This window comes from Pterocles gutturalis, unplaced genomic scaffold (genome assembly GCF_000699245.1).
Source record: "Pterocles gutturalis isolate BGI_N339 unplaced genomic scaffold, ASM69924v1 scaffold37971, whole genome shotgun sequence".
Classification (NCBI taxonomy): Eukaryota; Metazoa; Chordata; class Aves; order Pterocliformes; family Pteroclidae; genus Pterocles; species Pterocles gutturalis.
The window spans coordinates 72,464-89,513 of record NW_010101913.1 but is presented as its reverse complement, the minus strand read 5'-3'; the positions used below and the strand labels follow the sequence as shown (position 1 = coordinate 89,513).

The window sequence follows — 17,050 nt, the reverse complement described above, 5'->3', positions numbered from 1 at the left end:
AACCCAGGCCATTCTGTGATTCTATGATCCTATGAAATCAGCTGCTCAAGCTCTCTGATATTAGAGAATGGGAAAACTAAAGAGAGACATGCAGCAGAGAGGAGAGGATCTGAGGGCTTTCCTGTGTAGCTGTTTCCTAGACAGTAAAATCTTACTTACACCAACACACCCCAATTGACCTCAGTGGGACTATTCACGTGATGGCATTCTTACCAGAATTACATAATTGGCCCCTATGAGTATTTCACTGTGCAATGCCAAGACCAAGTATCTCAATTCTTGAAAATCTCTTTCCAGACACAGGACCTATTTTCTGTGCCCCTCGGGTTTTAATCAGCTCAGGAATGTTCTTACCTTGACAGCTTCTGCTATCGTCAAGCAAGTTATAGCCCGAAGGACAGATACAGTAGTAAGAACCAGGTGCATTCACACATTCGTGCTGGCAGAGGAACTCTGAGAAGCTGCATTCATCCATGTCTGCAGTGGTAAAACAAACTTTAGTATCTTTGGCTTTACAGTCGAACGAGCAGTCCTGCAGGCAGGTGGCCATCCAGACTACTTGCCCATCACCCCAGCTGGAGGTTGGCACCCTCCAGCTCCCCAGGGTTCTGCAGCAACCTGAAAAAATGCTATACAAGAAGTTATTGGTTAAACATTTTTCTCCTAGGGAAGCCAAAGCTGCTGCTGAACACAATGTATGGCATTTATTTATTTATTTTTCATTTCGAATACCTGTCACTAGTTGGCCATGCTTTCAGTTCTGTTTTACGTCAGAGATAGAGCTACTCCAACGACAAAGCTGCAACTGTAATTTGAAAGGAGAGACTTGGCGGTGATTTTCTTTTCTTTTTTTTTCTCTTTTTTTTTTTTTTTTTCTGGAGAGCAAACTTCCCTTTCCCAGGGCCACATGGGTCCCAGCAGATCTCCTGCAGCCAGCCCTGGCTGTTTTATGTTTCCTAGCCTCTAGCGAGTTACTTCCAAGGCATTCCAGCAAGACTACAAAGCTCATCCCAGCTTTGGTCAGACCTACTGGAAGGTCCAGCCGTCTCCCAGATACCCAGGAAGCTAAGCAGTCTGTCAAACCTCTGATTGAAAGCAGAAATTTTGCTCTTTTCCTCTTGCACTTATGAACTGACCAGTCATTGTATTCTGAAGAACTGTGCTCAAGCAAGAAAGACGAACCTCAGAGCTGCACATGGAGGCATGGCTGACCGAGGGGAAAACACATGCAAAGGCGCTAGACTGAGGGAGGCTGCAGTTAATCATTTCCTTATTTCCCTGTTCTGGGGAAGAAAGAAACAAAGGCCAGAGCCCCAGCCAGGAACTCCCAAGTTCTTATTCCCAGCTCTGACATGTTGACTCTCCCAGGCAAGTCACTTTTACTCTTCAGCCTGAATTTCCCTTTCTTCTAAATTGGGCTCAGTCCATTTATCCAATTCTGGTGTTCTGTGCAGATGCATTGGAATGTATTTGAAGCCCAAATACATTGAAGTGGCTTTATGGCTGCAACCAGATTATCAAAAGGGAGATGAAAGGAACTCTGCACCTACATAGTCCTGTTATTGTGTGACTTGCCCCAGCAAGTTTGCCAAAAAAAACCAGCTTCCTGACAAAACATGGACAATGGGCTGACTCCATAAGGGGACTGAGATATCATCCATCCCCAGACCTCCAGCACATCAGATTCATATAACCTGTGCTCAGCTGCTGTCAAGTGCTGGAGGGACTTAAAGCCCCGAGTGTCCTACATTTCTGCTGCTGAGCCCACACAGGACAGACATGCCTTTGCACACCTGAACACTTCTGGCATTCTGCTGACTGCCTGCAGAGGATGAGATGGTAGGCATTTCAGAGCACATCTAATGCACGTGCAAGGCCTCTCTGATTAGAAAATAATCCTGATGTTGGGAAAGACAGATTGAAATCTCTGCCTCTCTCCTTAAATTGGGACAGGGATGCCTCCCGTCTTCAAGGTAAGCTGGCTGCTAGGCCATGGGCTAATCCAGTGGCCACTGAAGTACATCTGGATCTTGGGTGTCTCATAAGAGTGTCCTCCTAATGAGGCATTGCTTTTGCAAGCCTCAGTGATGTCTAGTGTTTGCTTGTGAAGCGAAGGAAGCTCATCCAGAGAAATCTGACCTGCTTTAATAAGCATATTCTTGCACAGTATTGTCAAGAAAAGGTTTTCTGCTCTAAATCTGGGTGGTGGCAAGTGCCTTTTGCTGGCTTAACTCTCAGACAGGAATAAGGCTCAAGGACCACCTCTTCTGTCACTATTTTGTACTGGCAATATTTATGTGGCATTGCATTAAACTTAACTGATTCAGGCCTCCAACTAGCTCAGGAGCGCATAAAAAGGTGCAGGAGTCTTAGAAGCAGAAAATCCATTAGAAAGCAGAAAACTTAGGTGTTGCAGCTCTAAGTGTTAAATGCGTAAGAGCCTTTTGAGATTTAAGTCTTTGTTCTTTCCCTTATAATAAGAAGGTTCACAGGGAAGAACAGCTTTGGAAACACTGATCTATACACATACTGCATATCACATGTCTTCTCTCTCAGAAACAGCATGTTACATCTGTTTACTGTAAATTAAAAAACAAGTATTTTCCAGTGTGTTTCTCCTTCCAAGAAATATTGGCTGGATTCTCTAATTTTATCAGGCTGTGGGAACATTAAGCACAGAAATAAGTTTTGCCTTCAGTTAAAATAAAACAATAAAACAAAACCAAAAACTAGAGAGGAAAAAGTACAGTGACATAAGCACAGTCTCTTCTACTGTGTGCTGAACAAATTAGCAATAGCTGTTCTAAGAAACCATATATTGTTTCTGAAGTGTAGCCAGAGCCATACAGGGGAAACTGGGGAAGGTTTCAGGCAGAAATGTGCAGTAGTTAAGAGCAAGAGGAATACATGCATTCAACAGACAACTGGAAAAGTGCTTTAGATAAAGTATTTCTTCAATCATAGAAGAATGTTCTAGGCTAGTCCCTGCTTTACTTGCTCTAATAAAGCTTCCTGTTCAGCATTTAGAAAAAGTTTTCTTATGCTTTGTTGTTATGATGGAGTTTTAAATATTTAGCTTATTTCTTTAAAATAATTTGCAGCCTTCCTTCATTGTGCTTTTCTGAGTATTTGCTGTGTGCTTTAACTGGAAAGAAGATCATATGAGTTGCAGCTATCCTGCTGCTAACCATGGACCAACACAAAAAATCTTTTTAAAAACCATGTACAAAGCAATATATTGGAAAAAGAAAACGCAGTAGAATAAAAGAAAACAAAACAGTAAATAACTAAAGACAGTTACCACTGCAATTAACTCCATCAGCTTCCAGTTCGTAGCCAGGTTCACAGCGGCAGAGAAAAGAGCCATAGGTATTGACGCAGGTCTGAGTGCAAGGGTTTTCACTTGTGCATTCATTCACATCTACAGGAAACCAATACCCAATGCATCATCAGTGATTTCTCCCCAAACCCTATTTTCAATTCATTACTGTAAAGCATTTCAAAGAGATTAGCTGTACAGTCAAAATGATTTGTTCTGAAAAAATATAATTAAGTCAGTGTCATTTATTGGGAGTAAAGCTGATGCCTGGAAATAGCATGTTGGAAACACAAGCCTGGAAATGAAGCATTTTGGCAATGTCTTCAATAAAAAAAATAACATGGAAGACAGGGATGAAATATTTATTACAAATGCTTCTGTCTTTATCCTGCAATTGTAAAACCATTGAACTGATTTTGTCATAACAGACCTGAGACAAAATGCAGCAGGATGTACCTGAGGAAGACAATGCAACGAGGAATGGTCCTTATGGAAACCTAGGGCTATGACCAAATCAATTTTTGTTTTCCTTTTAGGATATTAGCAGCTTCTGGAAAGCACTTACATCATCAGCACAGACGCTTTCCTGCAGCGTGTGGGAAGATGCTCCCTGCTTAGCTAGGGAGAGTCTTTATGAAGTGGTTGAGTTGACTTTGATTCACGTAGCACATAACAGCAAAAGGTGGTCTGATGCTCAGGACCTGAGTTTGGAGCTTGGGAGACTCAGATCTCTGACAGAGTTTTTCTCTCTCAGGTGGGTCACACAGGTCAGATTTTAAAAGTAACTTCAGTATCTAAACTCTCTGTAAATTAAGTGAATTGAGTAAATCTATATTTGAGGTGGCTTGGGCCTCTGTGCATATTTATCCTGATACACTGGTCGTGTTGCACCTGTACCCCACCCCCGAGGAATGGTGCAATATCTCAGGCTGACAAACCTATGAACATTTTCAAAAGCAATGTTGGAAAAGTTACTTGTATTCCAAAAATGAAGCAAGTTTTAGGGGTTGGGACCAAATATTTCAGTCATAGTTTACCAAACACAGTACCTTGGCATGATCTTCCGTCATCATTAAGGGTAAAACCTGGGTTGCATGTACAGGAGTAGGAACCAGGCACATTGGCACACAGCTGCTGGCAGTAACCGTAGCGACATTCATCTATATCTACATATGGGAAAGATGGAAAGTAGCAGCAATCACACTGAGTCAGCAGTACCAGTAACAGTGTCCTGGTTATAGATCTAACAGCAAAACTTTAAGGTGTTCAAACACAGAGTTATAGTACATCTCTACCCAAAAGAATGCTGTAATGTGTTTTTATCCACAGCTGACATCTATCAGTATGTCCTATGAACTGATTGTCATTGCTGTGATCTTCAACTTAATGTGAGGTCATCGGGAAGCCCAGAGTCAGTCCCTTTAAGCAGTTACCTGGAAGCATACCTGATAGCTGGCACAGCCCATCAACACGAGCACAGCCAACATTATAGCAAAGTTTTGTCAGAATCAAGTTTTTTTTTTACCTCCACATATACCAAAGCTACTCACTAGAAAAGCAAGAAGTATTTATTACTAAATGCTTCTTTGTTTTAAAGATTATATTCTTGAAATACGTTTTTTTATAGCCACATTCACAATTTATATGAATTTTTAACTGACATGTTATAGACTTTAAAATGTAAACAGTAAATTTACTGCCAAAATAGCAGTTTGGGCTGAATTGCAGCATTAGCAATACATGCAACTGACTGTTACAAGCACAAGAAAATGCTGTAAGATATGTATGATGGTCAGTGCTAGAAGAATTTTGCTCCTGGACTAAGAACTGGAATTAAACACCTGGAATAGTTGTCCTATCCAAGACTTTACATTTCCTTTATTATCAACTGTCTTTTGATTTACGTAGATTTTTGAATGGCTACTCTCAAAGCTTTGAAGTTAAGTTTGTGCGGTAGAAAACCAAGTGTATTCTCTCCGGTCAGTTTGCCAGAAGGAGCGAAACAGGAAGGCACAGGTTTTGGTGAAATGACCCCCAGCATAGGTTCCAACCCACATGAAAATCAAAATGACAGTATTTTCCCTATGGTTCATATGTACACGTATATATGCATGAATCCCAATAATTCATTATTTGTTAGCTAAAATGGCTGCTTCCTGTTTTAGTGTTAAATATCAACAATGTTTTCAGAACTAAATTCTTTAATGACTCGAACATTTACAGGATGTGGTAATATCATAAACCCAACAATGTTGTGAATCTGTTGTATAAGTAGCCACATCCTGCAATTCAAGTTTATGTTGTTGGCCTCATTGGGGTAGTTTTGCCATTGAAAGTCTCAGGAAACCATTCTGAAAATGTCAAAAGTCTTGGAAATACTTTCTCTGTGTAAAATAGCAAGGACACTGACACTAAGTTTTACCCTTACTAGCTTTTATTTCCCACTGCATTCTAAATAGCAAGATAACCCAAAAGGTCAGGGTCAGCTGTGGTACACCAGCAGCAGGCTTGGCTCAAATCCTGCAAAAATTATGTGGGTTTTAAGTAAATTAATACCTCATTTCTCTGACACAATGCATTATGTTAAATACACGCTTTGGCTTTTGCAGGACTGTTGTCTGAAGAGTGCTACATTTTGATGATAAGGACTTTTACAGAGCTGCTTCTTGTGAGCAGGTCATGTGAACACTGCTGTACTGGCTCATCCTGTAAAAACTTCACTGGCATAACTACAGTGGACAGAAGTGCAGCTTTTTGTAGCTGTCATTTACTAACAGTGCACCATAAAAGCCTGTTTCTAAAAACCCAACCCAGCCCTCTGATTACATTAAATGGTTTTTTACTGCTTTATGCCAGCAAAAATCACTGCACCAAGGCCAGTGGAAAATATGGAAAACTGAGACTTTTTTTGACACTTAGGGAAAAGTCACTTACTGACTCTAAATGCAATTTACTTTTAGCTCTTTGTATTGCCTTGTAATAATCCACCCCATGATTACTTAAAGTGGGCACCACTGGGATGTTATTGCCTATTTTAAATGGCATAAGCAGATACCCAAATCAGTTCAGCAATGCAGCCACTTCAGTTCTCTGGTATATCCATCAAGCAGTAAAGCTCTTTAGATCCGTGTCCAAATCCTGAATACTGAACGCAACCCTTAAGTTTGGGCTGTAATGGGTAACACAGAATCCACCTCCCTGCCCTCCCTCAACCCCACCCCATCACATACACCTCTACAGTCCCCAGCACAAGCCTTTTTCCTTCAAGAGAAGAGGAATTATCAGAGATTAAGGAGCAGGGGGCTTGGAGACTTCACATCCCAGGGGAACTACAAGTCAGTGGCTGCCCAAAGCAGCTGGGACTGTGCAGGCCCCGCCTGGATGAGGCTCAACTCAGTCCCTGCCAGGTGAGCTACACAGCAGCTGTTTGCAGTAGTTAGGAAAGCAGCCGTGAGTCAGTCCTTCACTGGAATTGGCACTTGGGAGGAGAAAGCTGGAAAATAACTGGAGAGTCTCCAGGGATGAATGGGCAGGGAAAGCCCGTTCTCCTTCCAGCAGAGGTGTTGTGACAGGATGGTCCAGCTCTGCAGAGCTGGCAGGCAAGCAGCCCATGCTGAGGGGGAAAAAAATAATAATAAGCAAACTTTTTTTTTTTTTAAAAAAAGTTGTATCCTATCTCTTAGGTCCTATCTGTGTACCTAAAATTAACTTCTATTTCATCATGGGCTGCAGGAGAGGGGAGCTAGAAGGTTTTCCAGTCCTGTTTTCTGAGTGATGTTTTTTTTCGACAGGGCTGAGCTAAAAGGATGAACAGGACGTTGCTGCAAGGAAAATAATAAAATCAAAATAAAACTGCTTGGAAGATATCAAAATGGTACCCAGTTCAGAGGTAATTTTTTTCTTGCCTCCAGGCAAAAGGGTTGGTTGAATCTAGGGATTTACTGGACTGTTTCTTTATATCAAATACTGATCCCTTCGGATCCAGACTGTCACGGTATGGAAAGGACAGGTCTGTTTGGGAACAGATCTTTTTGAATATATGCCTGTGATAGATCTTATATGAAAGGAAATCCTTCAGACTGGGAATATGAAAATCCCATGTGTAACATGGATGCTCATCATATGGCATTTACATTTACATTTTTGTTCCACAAGACAGTCTCTCTGCCAAGCGTACTGTTGGCACTTACAAAGATGAAAGGCGTTAGTTTCCACGTAGCCAAAGGTTTAACCGTGTACTCGACAAAGATGCTCAGTGACATTATTTCAGCTGTTCACAGATACACATACACAGATGCTCAAATCTCACATCGCACAAGTTTTTTTACCTAAACACTGGCCTTCTAACAGCCAGTAGCCTTCAGTGCAGGAACAGGTATAGCCCCCCTCAGTATTTATGCAGATCTGGGTGGGGTTACACTGGTGAGAATCTGAAGCGCATTCATCCACATCTGCAACACAGAAATACAGCAAGAAAATATTAGAAATAGCAACAACAAAAGATTGTTCACACTGTACAGGGCCTTGCACTCACAATGTATACACCAGGTCTGTGCAAGGAACCAAAGTGTGATGGAGTAGAGGGAATGACTGCAACCTGAAGTGGTCAGAATAAATGGCTGAGGGCAGTGAGAACTATGGGTGCACATCAAATCTCTCCCTTTTGCAGATGACCCAGTGTTTCTCACAGCTCCTCAAGAAAGAAATTGCATTACCTTGAGTTTTTTATTTCTTCCACATTTGCTTTGTTACTGAACTGGGATTTCCATGCTACAGGGCAGCGTTCAGCCCTAGGGAGAGGGCTATATAACCCCACTGTGGAGTAAGAGATGAATGGGATTTCAAGAGATGTACAAACACAACTCAGACATATAAAAAATGTTACTTCCTACCCCCACCAATGCAGATTATCTCACTGTAATTTTTCTGACAGAAGGTTCAATCAAAATCAACCTTTACCTGACAAAAAAAAGTATATTTCCCTGGAATCAATTTCCTGACAATAAAAATCTTATATTTTCATTTTTTTACCATCCTTCCATCCTTATTGTTTTTAATGTATTTGGTTTTTTATTACAACCCCTTAGGGTGTTTTTGTTGTGGGCTTTTTTTTTTTTTTTTTTTTTTTCCAGAGGAGGTGAATAGCATTCCTACATTTATATAAGCCAGGACCCTGGAACCTAACTGATTAAAAATGCCTTTCAGAGTCATAAGTTCAATTTGAATCCCTCCTTGCTCAATTTCTTCCCTGATGTTTCTGGCATGGGGTTAGCCTCTAGATGTCAGAAATGGAAATATTAAAAGACAAATTGTGTCGGTTTTTTTAGCCAACTCAGATTTCTATGTTTTATTTATTGATAACTAAACTATTTTTTATTCCAGTATACTGTGCACTGGCCTTTGCTGAAGTACTATGTAATCTGAACAATGCTACTCCCTTGAACCCTCCCTGATTCTCATTAACTCAGACTTGGTTGGATCATGACTGAAAGTATCTCACAAACACACTGGGCTGGAGCAGGCAGCAGAGGGCAGGAATTATGTCTCAGTATCTGCCTCTGGGACAGCTAGCACAGCCAGTCGGCTGTAAAATCCCAGCAGTCATGAAATAACTGATCCAATATACCACAGCAGCATATCTAACATGTTCAGTTACATAAATAAATACACACATATTATGTATATGCAGAGAGTCTGGAGTTCTTGACTTGCCAACAGCTGTACCAGAGCTATTTATGGTGAATCAAAGCTGATAAGATAACAAGAGTGGTAGTATCAGTAGTATTTGAACACAGATTTTATCTAATCACAAATTTAATAAGAATTACATTAATGTTTCCTAAATAAAAAAGTTTTGTATTTGTCATGTTTTCTTATTGTTTTAGGAGTGGGACCCTGGGGTCTGGCCAATTCTGCTGCTTCTAGCCTACCCTGAGCTTAGAAAGGAGGTTTTCATTTTCCATGTTCCCTGCTTCCAGTAATATTAATAGGTGAAGCACAGTAGAGACAAAATGAAGGTCACGGTCTTCTTACCACCAGTAGCAATGCTGTTTGAAGACTACAGATCCTCCATTCTTCTGTGGTGCATCTTTCTTGCGGGGGTACAACTGCATCCTTCACCAAAAGCAATAGGTGGCTATGGGATTGGTTTTGTTCCCAAGTCATCTTTGTAGCAGTTGCATGAGCAGCAGTACAATCACTCAGGAAAAGTGAGGCTTTGATCCTCTTTTCTTTGCTATCTGCCAAGCAGATTTCTTTCCTTACTCCTAGTCTTCACCTTTTTTGGTAGTATTGGAGAAATATTTCCATTTGAAGGCAAAAATTTTGCAGTGGAAGCTACCTCTGAAGTTTCTGTTGTCCCTAGCAAACCTGATCAACCTAAAGGTGTCTATGCGGAACACCTTGACTCCCCACATTTTACATTAAATGATACCTCAGTGGCTTCATTAATGAAGTTTTATGAGACCAACAGGTATAAACAGCTCTACTGGTAGCACCAAATCTTTTTGCTTGGGTCTGAGTGCACATACCCAGTTCTATATTACATGTCTCTGTCTTTCTGTATGATTGCCCCTTATCATGATGTGCCATTAAACTCTGACAGGCCCAGCCAATGCAATAAAATCAACTATTTTTGGCAAGCAGTCTTCTTGGTTCAAACAGGTAGTATAATCCAGTCTGTCTGCCAGGGATTATTTACATTACATGGGTTCACTAAGTGAAAGCTGATATTTGCACACTGAGAAAAATGGCAGTGCAACAACTGGCTAACCATCAGGTATCCTCTTGAAGAATATCAGAACTGGGAGACAGAGGGTGCCTTGCCCAGCCCGTTTACATGATGTGGCATAAAGTGAGAACTGGTGTGGCTGATAAAACCAAAACCAGACATTTGGCTGGGAAAGAAAAAAAAACAAAAAACAACAAACCAACTTATTTCCACTGGGGAGAAAACTAGCCATAAAACTTTGAGAGATTCACAGAATCACAGAATGTTAGAGATTGGAAGGGACCTCGAAAGATCATCTAGTCCAATCCCCCTGCCAGAGCAGGAACACCTAGATCAGATCACCCAGGAACGCATCCAGGTGGGCTTTGAATGTCTCCAGAGAAGGAGACTCCACAACCTCTCTGGGCAGCCTGTTCCAGTGCTCTGTCACCCTCACCGTAAAGAAGTTTTTTCTCATATTCAAGTGGAACCTCTTATGTTCCAGCTTGAACCCATTGCCCCTTGTCCTACCACTGGATGTCACAGAGAAGAGCCTGGCTCCATCCTCCTGACACTCACCCTTTACATATTTATAAACATTGATTAGGTCACCCCTCACTCTCCTCTTTTCCAGGCTAAAGAGACCCAGCTCCCTCAGCCTTTCCTCATAAGGGAGATGCTCCATTCCCTTCATCATCTTCATGGCTCTGCACTGGACTCTCTCCAGCAGTTCCCTGTCCCTCTTGAACTGAGGGGCCCAGAACTGGACACAATATTCCAGATGCGGTCTCTCCAGGGCAGAGTAGAGGGGGAGGAGAACCTCTCTTGACCTACTGACCACCCCGCTTCTGATACACCCCAGGATGCCATTGGCCTTCTTGGCCATGAGGGCACAGTGCTGGCTCATGGTCATCCTGCTGTCCACCAGGACCCCCAGGTCCCTCTCCCCTACACTACTCTCCAACAGGTCAGTACCCAACTTATACTGTAATGCATTCACTAGACTCAAGTGCCAACATAGAAGCTATATCAAAACACTCCCAGGGCACTTTTGATTGACTGGAAAATTGCAAGTGGAAACAACCTGTCAGCTATTCAATAATGTGTAAATCATTTCTTATTCTTGCACAGCTTATTATTTCTGTCCCATTCAAACACAAATGCTAGGTGTGTTCATGCCCTGAGAATATAACTTCAAAGCTCACTGGTACCACCTCTGCCATTGTAAGAGTTCCTGAGCCATACTGAAGTAAAACCATGATGCTAAATGTACATGACACTAAATATAGTTTTGCAGGTTCAAAGCAGATAAGAGGAATTCATAGAACAAAAAATCGTAAGGACTACTTAGTACAAGGATAGTACTTGTGGCTCAGACATCCCTGAGATGCAGTTTTCTGGAGCTTAGAAGTGTACCTCTGACTCGGCATGACTTATGTTGCAGTCTTCACCATGGAAAGAAGTAATACAATGACTTGTCTGAGCCCCACAGTAAAGTCTAATCAGCTGGACTGCAGGAGTTACTAAAGTGAGGCAATCTAGCAAGTAACCCTAGAAACCCCACTGCCCCCATTCAAAGTGTTAGCAGATATTGTGATACTTGAGGATTTCGGCATCAGTACCATGAAAGCATCAGACGGTGTCACCCATCACCCATATCCAAGGCTGGCTTCATTATACTGAACCTGCTTCTAGTACCTTTCGTTGCCAAGATCCTTAGAAAACATTACCTGCATCCAAGAGCAAGTCTAGCTTTATTGGATACCTCTTCTGTGATTTTGTCTAGATTCCTCAGTGTGTGGCTACTAGGAAGCAAATATAAATTCAGTCTGTCCTCAGTGAAAACAGACTGAGGTACCTGGTAGTTACTGTGCAGGACAAGGACCCAGCACAGCAGCAGTGACCACGCTGTAGCTCAGGTGCTGAGAACTTAGCCTGTGGGAACTCATCCTTGCTCTTCATCTTCCAAAGCCCTTCATCCTATTTGAACAAAATCTCTGTCATAGTGTAGCCTCCCTCACTGTTTAACATCTAAAACTATTCAGGGCAGGGCCTGTCCTCCTATATACACAGACGGCTCACAATTAGTCCATTTTTTTTTGGAGCCTTCCAGTCCTAATACAAATCAAACTGTACTATGAAACCCTGCATGTCCCACTTGGTGATAAATACCAGTGCCCCTGAATTTTTAACTGGGAATTCAAGACTAAGAATTTAAAGGCCTAGCCTGTGACCACTCAGCAAGACAGAAGCAAGAACAGGTCACAGATATTTCTGACTTGTAGTCCTTCATGTAGCCCAATACAACGTGCCCCTCTTATATGAACTCTTAAAGGTACAGCTTTTTCAGAAATTTTGTGCAGCCTCTACATTGACCAATGAGATCTAAAGTACAACATAAACTATCATTCTGAAAGCATTATGTCCTGCTAGGAGCCCCCAGAGGCATCAAAGGTTCTTTCAGCTAAACTAGTTCCTTCCATGCTACTCAGTGTTACTGTCCTCCCCTAATGACACATTGAATCTCAAAGCTTCCAGTAGTTACTGAAACAAGGAAAGAACCATTGACACAGTCAGTGGCAAACTGAAAGAGTTATCTAGCTGCCCAGACAGGACTGGGACTGATGCTAAAGATCATTGTAAGACCTAATGATTTTGAATGTCCAAATTTTCCTGAGTGACTAGTGACTCTGGGTGACTCCTCAGAGGTTCCTGACTTTGAGAGAGCAGCTGTTCAGCACTCAAAACCACACTAGGGAACCGAGGCAAGGGAGGGTGGATCCCTGTTCAAAACTTCTCTTGCCCAGGATTGCTTGGCCAATACTGGCCCGGATGTCTCAGCTCTTGATTATGCTGCTGTATGCTGTCAAATTAACAGCCATCTACATTCCCCCATCCATCTTCCCAGATGGTATGTTCACATTATTGCTCCCACAGCTTGTTCCAAGGGCAAAAGTCCAGACTGAAATTAAAATTTGACCTGAAGTGGGAACGATTCACTTTGTTACTTCCCAACTGAATACTGAGAGCAACCGCAGTCCGTCCACGCCGCTGCTCTCTGCCTCCTAAGAAATACCACCTAGAATGAACACAGACCCTCGTGGCTTGAAGTCATGAGTTTTATAGATCTTTGGTTTACTGACTGAATGGGAGAATAGGTAGGAGGCATCTCCACGTACATTTGTCAGGAAGCCCTTGCTGCAAGAGCCTGAGCCCGAATAGTCCAAAATTAATCATGTCTCTCACTCTGTGTCTGCCTTAAAAATTTATGGCTGTGGTGGTTTGGTCTAGCAACCCTGGGGTGTGATGTTCTGTTTACTTGACATTTTGACAGAGGTGAGGTGGTTGGGGCAATGAGGTTTCATTTGGGGATTGGAGGGGTGGAGAAAGTGGGGTTTTTATATTTCTGGCTGACTGGCTGCCTTTTGTGCATGTGATGTGCTAATGTTTTGTTTTTATTGGTACAGATTGTATTTTTAATGGATGGCAGGATGCCTGGTGACTGGATAGATATCATTTACAATGTCAAAATAAATATATGAACTAATTGGGTTTAGCATGCAAATTACTGGCTTTGTGTTTTATTATCTGTAAAAGCTGGCAGCAATCTTTGTGGATTATTTAGAATTCAGCCACATCATAGAACAATGAATGAAATTTTTAATTCATTGCCCATAAATGTTAAAAAAATGAAATAATTTAAAAGCCATGCATACAAAAAAGGGGCAGCATATTAATATAGTCAGAAAGAAAACCTGCATGTCAAACTGCAGCACAACACCATGTCTCACCAGGGAGGCTAATTCTTATCAGAAGATGTAGTGATCATTTATACTGACTCATGCCCACAAAGAATGCAGGACTGAGGCCACTCTGTGTTGATAATATCACAAGATATCACAGCGTAGGAGGAATAAAAATACTCTAATCCACTGAGTTAAGACCAGACATATTAAACACTGTTCAAATGGAAGAGGCTCAAGAGAGAATCATAAATGTGGAATCATGGTGTGAGTGTCTATGGGATTCTGAGGATCTGCTTTTGGTCCACTGTTTTTCACATTTGAGATAAAATGCAGAGGATCACAAGCTGGCGGGGCTAAGAACTAAAAAGTGAACAGAACTCTTGTCTAAAAGTAATAAGCTGGTATGACGGGCATGTTTGAAAGTGCATTTCAAGGCAGACAAATGCAGGGTCATATATTGAGAGTAAAAACTGTTGGTCATGAAAATAACTCTGGGGTCATTAAAGATAATCACTTGAACATGAACTTCTCCTGACACAGTGTTACTGAAAGGGCAAGCATAAACATGAGAACACTGAGCAGACACAGGAAATTGTTCTTACCACTGTATATTGCATCAGTAAAATAATTACTGAAATACATTTCTGGTGTCAACAATTCTAAAAGCAATATTGCAAAGAGATCAGGAAATCCCCAAAGAGTAATTCCAAGTAATGAAGATTTGTCTCAGAGCACGATAATGCTCCATTTAATTATCTATTTAAGAGAAGGTTCAAGGTATATTTGCCTGTGATGTATAAACAACTTCATGGAAACAAAGTTTTTAGCTGGACATGGTCACTAAAGCTAGAAAAAGACAACAGGATGAAATTCAGTGTTTACAAGACAAATCCAAAGTAAAAATAAGGCACAAACTTTAGCAGTACTACTGATTAACCATCTGAAAAATATAATAAAGCAGATGGTAGATGTTCCATTACTTTAGGGCTTTATACGTGAACAGTATTTCTTCTTCAAAATATGCTGTAGCAAAAAACATCAGTTTCTGGGTAAGGTTCTACAGCCTGCACCACAAAAAAGACAGATTATGTGGTCAAAGTTGTGTCTTACAGTCTTCATTGAATGATTTAACATCATTCAATGTTTAGTGATTTTTATCTATATCTGTAACCATCACACCTGAGATTTTCTGCTTACCTTACATCTCTTAACATTTCCTAGGCCATTAGGAGATCTATCTTCGTCAGTGAAACTACTGAAAATGGGGATAAGAATTTGTAAAGTTCTTCCAAGTGATTTCTCCTTTGCAAAGATTTAAATGCATGCATGTGCAATTTTTCGTTTTTTGTTTGTACTTTTAGCAATAAGTTTGATTTTTAGTGAGAGATATTGTACCTCTAATGTTTGTAGCAACTGCAGAAAAAATATGGAAAACTTAGAAAATGTTGATAATCTTACGCTAGAAGATGTTGAGTCACCAGCCTGAGGATGTTGGGCATGCCAGCCACCTTCCTTTCAGGACATGTAGAATGATTGCATGTTTATGAAGCATGAAGTAAGATACGGAGGAAGAATACAAGTCATTACCACAGACAATCTGTTGAATCAAAGAGCCCTGAGAGGACTAAAGTGAGATTAGGGGAAGTAGACATGCAGGAAGCAGGAGATTGTTTGACAAGCTAAGTGACTTTAGGAGGTGGAAAGCCAGGGCAGAAAGCCAGCAGACAAGGGGAGAAGGAGCGGAGGTGCTTCGGAAATGGAAGCGCCTGTGCACTGGAAGGTGAGGTTCAAAAACTGTAAGCAAAGATGCTGTTTGCCTTTCTTCTGCTCAGAAAAACAGGACTTTATTCATAAACAGGACTTTATGCATTAAAGAATACAGAAGGAAACAAAGTCCTTAAGATCAGCTTGTCAGTTCAGAGACATCAGAGTCCTTCAGGAAAATATTAACAAAAAAGGTACTTATAAAAGAAAAAGATATTGCTGAGTTTCATTTTGGTATTTGTGAGTATGTGGTTACATGCTGTATGACAGAGTAAATGCACATGGAAAGCTTACCAAAGAAGCTCCATCCCAAGGAGATGATTTGCACCTGCCACTGCAGGAACAAGGGAGACTACTGCCTTGTTAAGACCACCCACTGGTGTTGAAAGTGGTGGGATCCATGACTACTCTTACCACTCCACAGGTGTGGCCCATGCTCCGGGCACTGTGACCATTCCACTCCCTCCATGACAGCTCCTTTCCCTGCTGGCTGGCAAGGTGATAATGCCCCTAGCAAAGAGCTCTCATGGAAGAACGTGGATTTATAATCTCTGAGCTAGAACCACATTCTTGGAGACTTTGGCGATTAGAAGAAAAACTTTGCTTGGATTCTGTATTCAAGAGGGAAGCCAATGTGGACAGCAGATTTCCAAGACGATATGCTTTTGGCAATGTGCACTCTTTCACAGATGGACTGTTACATTTTGTTCTATTTGGAACATATTTAGCATGCATGACTTCCTTTCTTAAGTAATAAATTCTGATAATCATGCCACAAATTTCTAAGTGTCACAGTAGTAGCTATGGCTGTGTTTCCTTCTTTTGACCAACCATTGACAAAAGTGGATATGTTTTTGCCATCATGATTATATGAGAGCCACAGGGTTCAATGCAGTAAGTCTGAAGATTAATGTGACAGTTGTGAGAGCACAGGTCTTGCAGAGTGAAAAAGGTTTGCCATGGAAAGTATTCTTCCCCCTTCTAGGAGCTGTGGGTGATTTTGGGGCCCTGCTTCTTTATTTTATTCTGTTTGTATTTTAGTACTGCTGTTGTACCATCACAACCCCAGGAGCTCATCCCGCTCTCCAGATACAAAGTCTTGCAGAGAGGCTCAAGGCTGTGAGCTTGTTCCAGAATCTGTCTGCTCTAACACTGAAGCTCTTTCAGTCATTTATAACCCTCAGGGCTCCATTTCAAAATAATACAAAGATTGGATGCCTTTTTTTTATAGGAATAATTGCAGGTCAGGACTAAACATCCGAGCTCAGTAACATGGGTATCAGTTCCAAGATTACTTGGAACAGAGCACTTTCTCCAAACTTCTCCCCCACTCCTTATTTGGACACTGAGAAATAATTTCCTCAGTAGTAGATTTTTACTCAGTGAAATCACATGTTTTCTCAAAACTTTTTTTTCTCAAGATAATTACATTTGATAAGAAAAGGGGAGAAATAACAATGCCACATTCCTAAAGTGCAGACTGAAGCCAAATTCAAACTGCTGCTGTGTGGG

At 41.3% G+C, this 17,050-nt stretch overlaps 1 protein-coding gene across 1 annotated transcript in view; it reads right to left on the bottom strand.

The window, feature by feature from the left end:
- Positions 1-354: 354 nt before the first annotated feature.
- The window catches only part of FBLN5 (fibulin 5), a gene marked incomplete at its 3' end in the record, with an annotated part of 40,528 nt that continues 23,832 nt past the window's right edge, over positions 355-17,050 (bottom strand). The window contains exons 5-8 of the mRNA XM_010084864.1: positions 7,648-7,770; positions 4,369-4,485; positions 3,302-3,421; positions 355-477 (exon numbers count right to left, since the gene is read on the bottom strand). Coding sequence (XP_010083166.1) covers positions 355-477; positions 3,302-3,421; positions 4,369-4,485; positions 7,648-7,770 — 483 coding nt within the window. The remainder of the gene's footprint in view (positions 478-3,301; positions 3,422-4,368; positions 4,486-7,647; positions 7,771-17,050) is intronic.